Source organism: Phaenicophaeus curvirostris, chromosome 8, assembly GCF_032191515.1.
Source record: "Phaenicophaeus curvirostris isolate KB17595 chromosome 8, BPBGC_Pcur_1.0, whole genome shotgun sequence".
Classification (NCBI taxonomy): Eukaryota; Metazoa; Chordata; class Aves; order Cuculiformes; family Cuculidae; genus Phaenicophaeus; species Phaenicophaeus curvirostris.
In genome coordinates this window covers 10347452-10360767 of record NC_091399.1, presented here as the reverse complement: position 1 = coordinate 10360767, position 13316 = coordinate 10347452, and the positions used below count along the sequence as shown (strand labels likewise).

Here is a 13316-nt window from a genome sequence, read left to right as displayed (position 1 = left end):
AGAACTATTGTTGTTGCTGAAGGAAGTAAACGTTTGAAAAAGGCTTCTTTGTATTAACCAATCTGTGATCGCCTAGTTTAGTGTAAGAACCAATCAGTTTGAAACACGCTTCTTGTAACTAGTATAAATATGTCTTAAGAACACAATAAAATGGACATTCTTGCTTGTTTCAAGTCTTGTCCCGTCTCTCAATCGCGGCAGAAACCCTCAAGAGGGACAACTGAGCTGCCTGGGCAGGAATGGGGTATTGTGGAAACATCCCAGTGTGTGTTTTCTTGCTGCCTTTCCATCCCGCAGGAAGGCTGAGCTGAAACCACTGGGTACGCAAGGTGGTGGCCATGGGTTGGTGTGCCCAGGAGCCTGAGCACAGGGCTGGGTCCCTGCTGGTCCAAGGGGGCTGAGGGAAGAGGGTTACGGGGGGGGAGGGGCACAGTTTACAGGGCCCAGGTCATGGTGGGAATGGCTGGTGAAGATGCAGAAGAGGGGCAGACACATGGTGGGGTCCAGTTTGGGGAAGGTGAGCAGGGAGTGGGCAGTGGGGCACTGGGGGCAGCTGCCTGTCCCCAGGATGTGCCCTTGAGGAGTGGAAATGACCGTACCTTTTCCAGAGATGCTTGGGTGCTGCAGAAGCAAGCCTGGAAAAGCACCTCAGGCTTCCAAGTAGCCCCGAGCACTTTATTTTCACAGTTCTCAGCTTACCCACCCATATCCACAACCAGGCTTGGGGCATGGTGAAACACAGTGACCAGGGATAGTGGAGATGTGGGGAAAGGCAGCACTGAAGAGAGCAGGATGATGAGAGGGATCCCACAACAGGAAATCAACGTGGACAGACCAAAACCCACAGTCCTGCCGGACCCACAGCATCTCCCCTCCTTTCACCGCCCCAGTGCTGCCCCGTGGGCCACACGGCCTCCCATAGTCCCAAATCCCTTCCTGGGAAGCCCCTCTCTGCACCAGTCCTTCAAGCAGACCCAGGCCACCATCAGCCCCTCAGGGGTGGCAGCCCCTGCCACGGGCAGCCCTCCACTGAGGGGCCACAGAACCCATGTGGGGCCACCTCTCATTCAAGCAGTATTGGGGCCCCTCTCAGAGGATCTTGATGGCCTGTAGCATGTCTGCCAATGCATACGATGTGTCCCAGGGGCGCCCAGGCTGCTGCAGGGCCCCCTCCAGTGCCTGGGCACGTGCCCCCAGTTCCACAGGGTCCCGCCGGCCCTTGGGGCGGAGCTGGCAGAACAAGATCTCATTGACCTCCCCTTCGATGTGACGTGCATAGAGCAGTGGGAAGACCTCGCGGAGGGTGGCCAGGACAGACTCCTTCAGCCGGGCATCACGGCACACCAAGTTGAGCATGAAGACTCCTGCAGAAGAGTTGGTGGGGAGAGGGGAGTTGAGGCCAGCCCATGCACACCACCCCACTCCGTGCAGGAACACCACTGAATCGGTGCCACCCTGGCACAAACGGCTCCCCTGTGGCAGCTCAAGGAATACTGGCATCCCCTCGCTGTCCTTGGCCCGTCTCGACATCCCTGCTGCCACACGGCTTGCAGGCTCACACGCGATCTGTTCCCAGATACCACCTACTCTCTTGGCCTTCCCACAAACTTTTTTTGTCCCCTGGGGATGTCTTGTCCTGCCTGACCCAGCAGCACCACAGGCCACCCGCTCCCTGCTATCACAACGCCCACTAAAACACCCACATCCGCAACCAACCAGGAGCAGCAGATGCCACAGAGCAATCCTGGCCACAGCTGTTGTTCTCCAGTATGAGACACAGTGGCACAGACCCAATACTCAAACGCCACCCAGGACTGGCTAGCCGGGCTGCAGAGGCACAGCTACATCTCCCCTCCTACCTTCTGGCTTAAGGATGGTTTTCACTTTCTGCAGGAAGGGCTTTTCCACAAAGGCTGGGGGCGGGCAGCTCATCCCCAGCGTGAGGTCTTTGCTGTCCACATCAAACATGATGGTGTCATACTGGGCTGGGGCTGCAGGAGGGAGCGCAGACTTGTTATGAAGCTCAAAGGCAAGCATAAAGCTCTGCACCTTGGGAGGAATCCCCTGTACGTGGTAGAGGTTAACCTGTTGGAGAGCAGCTCTGCAGAGAAGGACCTGGAAGTCCAGGTGGACAACAAGCTGACCATGAGCCAGTGCTGCGCCCTTGTGTCCAAGAAGATGGTGGTACATGGAGGTGGGGTGCATGGAGAAATGTAGCCAGCAGGATGATGGAGATTCTCCTCCTGCTCTGACCTATGGAGGCCCCATCTTGAGTCCTGTGTCCAGTTGGACTCCTCAGCTCAAAAAAGACAAGGAATGACTGGAGAGAGCCCAGCAGAGGCCACAGAGATGAGGGGACAGGAGTACCTCTTATTAGGAAAAGCTGAGAGCCCTGGGTCTGTTCAGCAAGAGCAGATGGAGAAGATCCCATCAATGCTGATCAATACCTAAAGGGCAGGAGTCAGGAGGAGGGAGCCAGACTCTACTCAGTGGTGCCCAACAACAGGAAAAGGGGCAGTGGGCACAAACCGGGGCACAGGGAGCTCCACCTGAACATGAGGAAAAACCTCTTTCCTGTGAAGGTGACGGAGCACTGGAACCAGCTGCCCAGGGAGGGGGTGGAATCTCCTGCTCTGGAGAGATCCAAACATGCCTGGATGCGCTCCTGTGTGGCATGCTTGATGTGACCCTGCTGTAGCAGGGGTGGAACTGGATGAGCTCCAGAGGGCCCTGCCAACCCCGACAGTTCTGGGATTCTGTTATCCCACGGGACAGGGACGAGGCACACACGTATGCGCTGGTAAGAACAGTCTCTCTGTCACATTACGGATACTACTCTCTCTCCCAGGTTTCTCTTTCTAAATGAAACCCATGGCAGCAGCCCTTGGTGCTGGGGGTGGCAGCAAATCAAAGGTCCCCTGTGCACATTGGCAAAGACAGGCCTCCAAGGTGCACAGACCTGGCGAGACTGGAACCTGGGATGCAATGGGGTGCCTAGGATGCTCCATCAGACAGTACCTTCAGCAGCCACCTTGGCCACGTAGTCCAGGCCGTCAGAGACATGCACACGCATCCGGTCACCCTGGGAGAAGCCGAACCAGCACGTGGCCACCTCGAGCATGGAGGGGTCGATCTCCACCACGGCCACATGGGCCTGCGAGAAGTAGTCGTGGATGAAGAGGGGCAGGCTGCCCCCGCCAAGCCCCACCACCAGCACTGCAAGAGGGGCTCCTGCCAAGGGAGAGAACACGGGTGAGCTGCTGGGATGGCTGTGTTCGCATCACCCATCCCTCCCTCCTGCCCAAACTGCTTTGGGGATGCCCTGGCCAGGAAAGCCCTTCCCCCAAGGAGCTGGGGCATGGGAACATCCACATGCCTACCTCTGCCACAGCCACCCACCACTGTCCTTGTCACCTGGGAGGGAGTCGGGGCTCCCCAGCAAGCAGAGCCCTGCGACCATGGCCTTGTGGTGCTCGCAGCACAGGTAGCTCTTATCAACGGCTGCCGGTGGCTCAGCAGGGCCGAGCTTCTTCTTGTCCTTCCTCCGTTTCTTCTGGCCTGAATGACAGGAGGCATCAGCTGGTAAAGCAAGGTAGGACACAAGGATGCTTTCTGAGGACCAGCCACCCTCAGCCCCTGTCCAACCCAGGGGCAAGCAGCAGAGTAAAAAAACACTGCCAGAGCCACCCCAGGACAAGGCACATAGGTCTTGGCAGCATTTTTATCATCCTTCCATATCAATCCCACTCTTTGTCACCCCAAAAAGTCCCCCTTGGCCCCCACCCCACATACCTGGGAGAGGCATGGGGGCCAGGAGCCGGGCCTCCGACTGCACCACATTCCTGTTGCAGAGGAAGATGAGGCGTCGGAAGTAGCAGGTGCCGTCCCCCTTCACGTCCTCCACAACATACTCCCCGCTCAGGGCACTGGTGTCACATTGCCGCACAGTCCGCACCCCAATGTCCCCTCCCGCAGACAAGAAGGGCACCTGCAGGGAGTACAGGGACCAACGTGAGGAAGGACAGGCTACAGGAACAGATCCGGGCATTCCCGCTGTCCTGACCATGGCTAAAGTGCTGGGATTAAGCAGACATGTCATGGGTGCAGTGGGATGTGCTGTTCGCAGCCACAGGGAACCTGGTGATCAGCCCATGGGACACTGGCTTCCCCTCCTATACAGGTGTTGGGATACAAGAAGCAAACAGCCCGAGACTTCTTGCAAGAGCTCAGGTTTGAGGAGTTGGGGCAGGAATAAGGAGACAGAAGGGACAGGAGAAGTTAAAGCCAGGATTAATAAAAGGTCGGATGCTCTCAGGGGGTTGGATCCTGGTTTTCTTAAGATGCTGGGTTTTGGAGGGCAAGGACACTGAACCCTACCATGCAGGCACCTCAAATCCTACCTCCTAGCCAAGGTAGCCAGCAGAACTGAGAAACCAAAGGGGCTCCACCTGAGACCAGCCTCCTCCCTGCCAAGGCAGCCAGGTCACACGTGACAGCTTGGTCTCTCTCGAGGAAGAGGGACTCCCTGCTGGCAGAGAGCCAGCCTGGTCCATTTCAGGTGAGCCAGATGGCGGGGCTCACCTGCTGCCGGGCAGGGAGTCCTAGTGGGGCCAGCTCCATCACCTTCCCCGACAGCTCCGCCTGGATGCCCGCCATGCCCTCGTAGTGCTGCTCCCTGTGCAGGGCCACGGTGACGAGGCGCCCAAAGCCCGCGCTGCTGGCCAGCTGCTTCCGCCCTTCCTCCGTCCCAAAGAGCCACTCGGTTTCTCTGCCCTGCGGGACTGCAAAAGGAGCTGCCATCAGCCTGGGCCAGCCTTGGTCTACAAGTGACCGCCCCGGCCCCCAAGAGAGGAGCTGCAGAGAATGGCAAGACATGATGAGGAGGTACCACTGCATGCCTACAGCCCTGCTCCACAGCCACGAAGAGAGCCAGGACCTTTTCCATTTTGGGCAGGCAGGCGCATGCAGGAGGCTGGAAAAGACACATCTTATAAGAAAGGGGTGTCCAAGAGCCTCATAACCTGTCTCCAGGCTGTGCTAAGCCCCAGCTTTGAAGGCACACAGGGAGGGAACAGAGCTGCTGGCAGAGCCTGGTTCATCTTGGTGACGTCAAGTGCAAAAGCAAAGCACAGCCCTGAGTGGCCTGGCAAGTCAGGCTGCTCACAATGACCAGCAACACCTTTCCAGCTGCATCTGCTGTGCCCTGGCTTTATGCAGTGATGTACTACAAGGGCTGTCACTGGCATCAAGACAGGAATCACCACCTTGGAGGCAGGGCAGGCAGCATCCCTCTGCTGCCAGACGGGAACCCCTCAGCCAGATCTCTGCTTGCAGGCAGACACATGTCTCACCACAAAGCCAGGACTAAAACATCAACCAAACCCTGCACAGGTGGTTTATTTTCTTCTCCAGCCTTGATTTCAGCAGGGCCAGGACTGCTGCTCATATTGCAGCTCCTGGCCAGAGCACTGTCCCACTGCAGGCAGGAGAAGCTGTACTCACTGATGAAGATGGCAAAGTGATTGTCCTGGGATGGCTTCACTGAGGGGCTGTCAACCACATGCAGCGTGTAGCGAGGCTTCCCACTCTCTCTGTTGCACAGATCCAGGGAAACCTGCTCTCTGCAGGGGGTTTTGCTCAGCTGGCTGCAGAGCAGGGCATAGTGCTGCCTGTCCTTCACTGCTGCCACCAGCCGCTCTGCACTCTCCACTCGCATCGGCTTGTCCTGCTCCTCAGAGCAGATCTCCAGAATCTGCAGTGCCGAGTCAGAGATCTTCCTGAACTTTGTCATGACATAGACAAAGACAGGTAGGACAAACTGCTGCTTGTCCCCACTGCTGGCCACCTGATGGACACGCACAACCCAGCCTTCCCGGGAGAAGTACTCCACTGCTTTCTTCAGCACGTGGGCTTGAGCCAAGGAGACACACAGGTAGCGCCCTCCTACCTGCAGGACCCGGTTGACCTCAGCAAACATCTTGTCTGCCTTAGCTAGAGTGGCCTCCTCTTTGTCAGTGAGGACGGCATCCAGCGTGCCTTTGTCCAGCACCACCTGGAAGTGGCCATCAGGGAAGTCCATCTGAAGCACGTCCATCAGCAGGTAGCTCATTTTCGGCCTCTTGCTTCCACTCCGCTCTTGCATCTGATGGATCACTGTGTCGCTGATGTCGATGTTCATGATGTCCTTGCACAGCCCCGTGTCGTACATCTGCTCGCTCAGCTCCGAGTTCCCGCAGCCCACCACCAGCACCTGGGGAGCAGCACAAGCGCGGCGCGATGGTGAGAACGCTCTGGAAACGCACCCCAAGGCCTCTTACGGACAAATATCAGCCAGAGCCACGAGCCCTCTACGAAAACCACACCTGGGCGCCTCCACACCTGCTTCCCGAGGCCCCGAGATTGCATTTCCCTGCAGAACGGCCACACGGGCGGAGAAGCGATGCCCCTGCCGCATCTCTTTAGGGACCGCGTGGATGTTTTAAGCAGCCCGGGGCCGCTCTGAGCCCCTCCCGCTCACCGGGGCCTTCGCATCGCCCGCGCCAGCGCCCGCCCGGCGGAGGCTCACCTTGTCGCGGGGCCGCACGTACTTGCGCAGCACCGGGCAGAGCTCCGCGAAGGCCCCGTACCACTCGAAGGGCTGCTGCCCGCGCTGCTGGAAGAACCGATCCCAGTAGCGTGCCGAGCCGAACTCCCCGGGGCGGCTCGGCAGCAGCTCCATGCCCGCTCCCGCCCCGCGTGCCCGCGCGCTGACTGCTTCCGGGGGCGCCGCGCGCCCGCAAAGCCCATTGGCCGCCTCCTCACAGGTCGCTTCCCATTGGCCGTGGAGCTGTGGTCACGCCCCCAGCGACCCAGACCGCGCCCACCAGCACACAGGCCACGCCCCCCAGCCCCGCAGCGCCTCTTCAGCACCAAAAACAGGAGGCAAAAGGCACCGTCGCCTTCAAAAGGAGCAGGTTTAATGTCAGCTCGCGGCGCAGCAGGGCTCTCCTGGGTGTCAGGCGACCCGGACAGGGCAGGCCGAGGCTAGCTGGGCGCGGAGCAGAGCTCTGTCACGTTGCTTTGCAGAAGGAAGGTGGAGAGCTCGCTGAGCGCTCTGTACCGGTGGGAGATGGAGTTCTTCACCGCCTTGGGCAGCTCGGCGTAGCTGCAGGGAGAGAAGCCACACGTCTCAGCAGCAGACAGTACAGCATGAGTTCCCCCAGACAGCAAGTTCCGTCTCGGCTCAGCGCTTCCCTGCTGGACTCCAGCAGGGCATCTGCAGGGACGCGCTGGCAAAGCCAACGCTGTCCTGACCCCCAGAACCCACCGCGTTCAGATCCACGGGTGCTTTGCCCTTGCCACCCTTCCTTGTAAGCACACACTACCTCGACTCTGGCTTTCTTGAAAGAGCTGCACGTAAAATACCACTTACGTCTGGTTGTAGCCATCGGGCTGAAAGCAGGGATCCCAGCCAAAGTCTCGAGGGCCTCTGGGCTCCACTATCAGCCCCTGCCATGAGAAAGCAAAAAGTACTGTAAGCCGTGGTTTGGCAGCACCTCCCTTGCAGTCACATTTCAAACACTGGCGGAAGAGCTGCACACAGCCATACCTCACACGGTGGCCATCAAAGGCCCGGTATATGCTGCTGTCTTTGTTCCCAGGGCATAAACAGAATTAGCGGTCCCAAACATCGTGCCGCTCTATGTTGGCAGCCCCTTTACCCTCCCAGTTAACAGAATGAATGACTACACTCAAACATAAACCTGCCCGAGGGAGGCGAGGGGGCTGAAGAGACCAAGGGAACGTTTACGGTGTTTCACCATGTGCAGCTGCACAAAAGGGCTGCAACACCCAAGACCCACGCCTTCCCTCAGCCTCTTCCCAGCTCCAAGGGTGTTTAGTGAACCAGAGGCCACTGAAGTTGTCCTCAAGAGAGCCAACTCTGCTTGGAAATTCACATGCCAGCCCTTCCTCTAGGCATCTTCCCTTCCCTAGGGACACCACCTACATGAGTCTGGCCTTTGAATAGCTTCACGGGCTCCTCCAGGTTTCCAGTGCTGAATGCGAAGGTACAGAGAGCGTAGGCAGACTTGTCTTCAAAGCCAGCCAGCAGCTTGTACAGCCCTGAGTGACACAGAGAGGATCCCAGCGTTAACGCCATTCCCTCAGACGGATCGAGGGAGCATCTGCATTCACACAGGAGAGGAATTACAGAAGGTGTGACATAGCTCAGGCACAAGGATGCTCTGGGTCCCTCAAATGACAGAAGCCAGCACCTCAGATCTAAAGTAGCATGATCTGCAGAGGTTCGCTATTAATCTGGGAGCAGAAGCAAAAGAGTGTGCAGCATCAGAGTGGACTCGAGTCCACTCTGAATTACTGTGATTAACGGTCACAATGCCAGTGAGGGATTTGGAGCCACACTCTTAACTGCAGGATCAAAGGCAGTCACTGCACAACAGGGGAGGTGAGCATTAGTGGGGAGGTGCTGGCACAGAAGCCAAAGGGAGCAGAAGGTCTCTAGGTCACCCTGATGACAGGTGCGGGGTTTCACAAGCCCTGCCACCAGCCTGTGGAGGTAGGAGTCTGAGCATCTAGGGGTGATGCTGAAGCTAATGGGGGAAACAACATCCCGTGAAGGGCACAGAAGAGACTCAAGGGAAGAACACAAAGGGACAGAGCTGGTTAGGCCAAAAGGAACCAGATATGAAATGGGCAGTGAGGTGGGAAAGCATGTTCAGCAGAACCCAGCACAGGCAGGGATTAATTTCATTTGGAAAGGACCAAGTTATGTACAGAGCAGTAATACGAATGGCAGTACCTTCTGGTTTGAGTTTTTCCAGGAACCATTTTCTGGAGGGGAAGAATAAAGATTAATTTTTGGTATTATTTTTCAGAAATATAGGCATCCTTGAGATGTCGTCTACATTTTCATAGCCCTCTGAATACCTCTTAAATGTGCTGCCAAATGACCTTGTTCTGAACTATTCACCAACAAGATGGACATAGCTCTTGAACTGAATGGGATGCAAGGGAAACAGCAGGATATTTAATTTACTGAAGTAGGGGTGTCTGTGTGAATAGCCCTGTTCTCACTCAGGAGCAACAACATGCCAAAATACAGTTCTCAACTCATTCACATCTTACACCCAGTTCTAGTGCCAACTTCATCACATAAAGCTTTTATGTCTTCACTTAGGTTGGCAGAGATAGCTTTGAAGAATTAATCACACTAAAAGTTAATTCCAGGAGCTAAGGCAGCATTTTATTAGAGGAGATTCACCGTAACATAATAATCTTGTTACCTATTGGGTTAAAGCAATCCCTATGAGAACCCATAGTATTCTTATCCCAGAGTTCAGCTGAAACACATGATGCCTCACTGACACACGAGCCCGCTGTGGGACCAGGCTCCCAGCCGGCTGCAAGAGCAGGTGCTGCAGATCGGGAGCCAAAGCCACTGATTCAGGTCTGTCTTTCTCATCCTGCACCGTGCCTTACAGCAAGGCACAAACAATTCAAGCCCAGTCCCTGGGATGCAGGATGAAGCCCAGGGCACGGGTCAACTTCCACCTCCCCAGCACTAATTCTCCTGGCATGTGGAGAATCCCCTGTGAAGCAGAGCCTGCGAGCCTAACTCCATAGAGTTCACAGGAAAGGTGAAGCAAGTGCCCTCCTACTTACATGTATGGTCCTGGTAGCCCCCCCAGGGCATTGAAGCACAGGCAGGTATCCTCTACTATAACAGGTCCTTGAACCTACCGCAAAAGTCCAAGAGATGGAAATGTCAGACCCAGAGGAAGGCACTGCTTCCAACCCCTTTTCTAGCTCTATCCTATTCTCACATCTCCATAATGGGAACACCACAAAAATCCATCAGCCAGTGACATTCTTCACCTCAGAGGCAGACACAACAAAACCCATGTTCTCCCCAGGGACACCAGAGCAGCTTAAGTGTGGTAGGGAGGATCTAACATGGAGAAAAACAAGCAGAGCTGAACACCTCCCGCCCTCTTGGGGGGCAGGAATTGTGGGACAAAGAGTGGGAAAGCCCATGTTCTAGAACAACACCTGCATTCTCCTCGAGTCTCAGTCCTTGCTTGGTTCTTTTAAGACACCCATCCCAGAGACAGCTCCAGAAGGTGATCCACTACAAGCTTCAGCTGACTGAAAGTCCTGTGTCTCACAGCGCTGGGGCTGGACTGAAAGAGCTGTCATGTTCTCCTGCTGCCCAAGGGACACAAGAGGCTGGAAGGGCAGCAATGGAACTGCCTAAACACTGTGTCACTAGCAAGAATTCATCATCATCCAGAAATAGCGGGAGGCAGGAGTGCAGCCCACATGCGTCCCTGAGTTTCCACAGGTCTGGTCAGCAGCCCCAGCAGCTCTGGCTGCCTCCCGCCCTGCAGGGCTGGGGTCTGCCAGCCCTACCGCACTCACATCGCCGCTCCAGCCAGCGGCAAAGGGGAAGGAGAAGGCAAGCGACCTGCCGGGCGGCTTCACGGCACTTCTGCACAGAGATCTCATCTGGCTCCCCCTGGTACTCCGGCACTGTGGACACAAAAGCTGCTGCTGAGGGAATGGCTGGGCCAGGTCACACCACTGCGCCCCCCAATACAAGACGTAGTTACTATTACAAAAAGCAGAATATTTAGATATAAGGTAAAGCAGAGTTCAGTTTCATCTAAGTAATTGTGGTTTTTGACAGTCAGACAGAATGTGCCTCAGACAGGATGTTTTTTTCCAGACACCATTCATCTTTTGAAGATGATAACGTCTTGTGTTCAGCATGATCTGTGCTGAACAGAGGTGTCTTCTTCTACCCTCACCTGTTTGCAGTGTTTCCCCATCTCAAAGCAAGGTCAAGCAGAGCTGGAGCCAAAGCTCCAAATGAGCAAGAAATTTGACTATTGTGAAGTTCATAATAACATTAAAATTAGACCTCGGAGCGTGACAGAATATGCATAAAAGTTTGGGGGAAATTTATACACGTGTGTGTAAGTGTGGAACCCATTCTGCCCCAGCTCCTGTCTCGCTGCACGGGACCAATGGAGATCACTGCCTTGTGCTGCCCAGCCCTAGAATCATAGAATCACAGAATCACCAGGTTGGAAAAGACCCACTGGATCATCGAGTCCTATCATTCCTATCAAACACTAAACCATGCCCCTCAGAGCCTTGTCCACCTGTCCCTTAAAAACCTCCAGGGAAGGTGAATCAACCACCTCCCTGGGCAGCCTGTTCCAGTGCCCAATGACCCTTTCTGTGAAAAATTTTTTCCTAATGTCCAGCCTAAACCTCCCCTGGCGGAGCTTGAGGCCATTCCCTCTTGTCCTGACCCCTGTCACTTGGGAGAAGAGGCCAGCACCCTCCTCTCTACAACCTCCTTTCAGGTAGTTATAGACAGCAATGAGGTCTCCCCTCAGCCTCCTCTTCTCCAGGCTAAACAACCCCAGCTCTCTCAGCTGTTCCTCATAAGACCTGTTCTCCAGCCCCTTCACCAGCTTTGCTGCTCTTCTCTGGACTCACTCCAGAGCCTCAACATCCTTCTTGTGGTGAGGGGCCCAGAACTGAACACAGGATTCGAGCAGCGGTCTCACCAGTGCTGAGTACAGAGGGAGAAGAACCTCCCTGGATCTGCTGGCCACACCGTTTCTGATACAAGCCAAGATGCCATTGGCCTTCTTGGCCACCTGGGCACACTGCTGGCTCATGGTCAGTCCCTGTCAATCAACACCCCCAGGTCCTTCTCCTCCAAGCAGCTTTCCAGCCAGACTTCTCCTAGTCTGTAGCACTGCACAGGGTTGTTGTGGCCCAAGTGCAGGACCCGGCATTTGGCCTTGTTAAACCTCATGCCATTGGTCTCAGGCCAGCGGTCCAGCCTGTTCAGATCCCTTTGGAGCCTCCCTACCCTCCAGCAGATCCACGCTTCCACCCAGTAGTTCACCCTGATGAAGGACGCCTGCTCTCTAAAACTCCAAGAGGAGCCTGAGAGCGTTTATTTGCCGGCATTTTCGGTGCCACCCCCGCCAACTTACGGTCGATTTTCTTCGCCACCAGCGCGTAGGGAGACGCGTCCCCGAGGATCTGAGTGACCTGCGGGCAGGGAGGGAAAAGCGGCTGAAACCCGCCCCCAGGGCCAGCCCCGGTCCCGCCGGGCCCAGCCCCGTCCCCCACCTCCTCCAGCTTCTTGGCGTTCCCGGTCACGAACACCACGCTCCGCCGGGCCGGCGCCGCCATCCTCGCCCGCGCGGGGCTCCGCCAATCGCCTGCGGAGTCACCGCCCCCCGCCAGCTCCGCCAATCACAAGCCGCGGTAGCGCCCCGCCCACCAAGCTTCACCAATCACACGTGGAGACCCACCCGTAAGCCCCGCCCGCTGAGCTCAGCTAATCAGGAACATGGATGGCGCCCGGCCCGGTGAGCTCCGCCAATCAGAAGCCGCTCTCGCGCCCCTCCCAGCCAATGGGGGAGGCTCCCGCCGAAGCCGAGCCCGGGGGCACTTACGGCAACGGCTCGGGGCCTGCGCCCCGGCTCAGCGGAGGGGCCTATGTGTTTCACCAGAGCGGGGTCACTAGCGGCCGGCGGGAGGAGCGCCACTGTTTACTCCCCAGAGCCAGGTTTCCGACGCGGGAGCGCTCCGGGTCCAGCCGAGGGCGGCTGCAGGGCCCTGCTCCCACCCTCGCTCCCCAGCCGAGGGGGCCTGGAGCGCCCTCTGAGAAGCTCCCGTTTTGCAAGGGGGTTTTTGCCAGGAGGAATCCTTCCCCTGCGGTCTGGCCAGGCGCGGGGAGCCCTGGTGCCCCGGTCGCTGCCGCCCTCGGCATGGGCACCTCGCTGTGTCACCGCGTTAGCCACTCCGGAGGCAGAGCCAGCCCTGCCCCAGGGACGCAGCTCCAGCCAAACATGCCGTTCCCTGTAGAAGAGCGATCACGCGGAAAACAGTAGCTAAGGAAGAGCTCCATCTGCGCGAAGTGGGAATGGATAAAACAGACCTTACTCTTGGGCGAAGCAATTGTTTTTGCTGTAAAATTCCCATCATAAGATGTAAGTGAAAACCAACCCCAAAGCCCTACTGGAAACAACAATTTCCACTCGCTGCAGCCAGCAGTCCTCTCTATGATACAGATACCATGGGATCTCAACAGGCCATAAGGAGGACTGCACTGTAGCATACTTGAGATTAGACATTTTTAGCCTTGAAAAACTCTATAAAACTCGCTCCATAGTAACATCACAGTGATAGACTTTGACCAGGACAGTTGATTTGCTGCTGGTGGTGCCTGTTGCAGCCAGAGCTGGTCTCTTGATGTCTGTGCTCACAACGACCTCTGTATGCAG

General features: G+C 56.5%; 2 protein-coding genes across 3 annotated transcripts; both read right to left on the bottom strand.

Moving 5' to 3' along the window:
• Window positions 1–654: 654 nt before the first annotated feature.
• METTL13 (methyltransferase 13, eEF1A N-terminus and K55) lies at window positions 655–6751 on the bottom strand. The gene is made up of 8 exons (XM_069862401.1): window positions 6566–6751; window positions 5503–6250; window positions 4582–4781; window positions 3793–3988; window positions 3415–3558; window positions 3019–3231; window positions 1860–1991; window positions 655–1364 (listed from the first exon to the last, which is right to left on the bottom strand). Exons 1-8 carry the CDS (start codon window positions 6716–6718, stop codon window positions 1090–1092), a joined length of 2061 nt encoding a protein of 686 aa, XP_069718502.1. The 5' UTR covers window positions 6719–6751; the 3' UTR covers window positions 655–1089.
• Window positions 6752–6940: 189 nt separating this feature from the next.
• ITPA (inosine triphosphatase) lies at window positions 6941–12243 on the bottom strand. 2 transcript variants are annotated; one of them, XM_069862368.1, is made up of 8 exons: window positions 12157–12243; window positions 12018–12075; window positions 10466–10530; window positions 9664–9737; window positions 8801–8832; window positions 7988–8103; window positions 7412–7488; window positions 6941–7144 (listed from the first exon to the last, which is right to left on the bottom strand). In XM_069862368.1, the coding sequence occupies exons 1-8, from the start codon at window positions 12217–12219 to the stop codon at window positions 7024–7026; spliced, it is 606 nt and encodes a 201-aa protein (XP_069718469.1). In that variant the 5' UTR covers window positions 12220–12243; the 3' UTR covers window positions 6941–7023. The 2 variants fall into 2 exon arrangements, with proteins under 2 accessions (XP_069718469.1, XP_069718470.1); XM_069862369.1 differs by having other exon boundaries at window positions 10420–10530; window positions 12157–12226.
• Between the last annotated feature and the right edge of the window lie 1073 nt (window positions 12244–13316).

Bases quoted from the DNA above. Each gene is read 5' to 3' on its own strand.
- METTL13 (XM_069862401.1), bottom strand. From the start codon at position 6,718: ATGGAGCTGCTGCCGAGCCGCCCCGGGGAGTTCGGCTCGGCACGCTAC. The intron at 3,232-3,414 runs GTGACAAGGACA...CTCCCTTGGCAG, and splicing joins GAGCCCCGACTCCCTCCCAG to GAGCCCCTCTTGCAGTGCTG. The intron at 1,992-3,018 runs GTACTGTCTGAT...TCCCTCCTGCAG, and splicing joins GGCCAAGGTGGCTGCTGAAG to CCCCAGCCCAGTATGACACC.
- ITPA (XM_069862368.1), bottom strand. From the start codon at position 12,219: ATGGCGGCGCCGGCCCGGCGGAGCGTGGTGTTCGTGACCGGGAACGCC. The intron at 12,076-12,156 runs GTGGGGGACGGG...CCCTGCCCGCAG, and splicing joins ACGCCAAGAAGCTGGAGGAG to GTCACTCAGATCCTCGGGGA. The intron at 8,833-9,663 runs GTAAGTAGGAGG...CTTCCCCTCCAG, and splicing joins GGGCTACCAGGACCATACAT to AAAATGGTTCCTGGAAAAAC.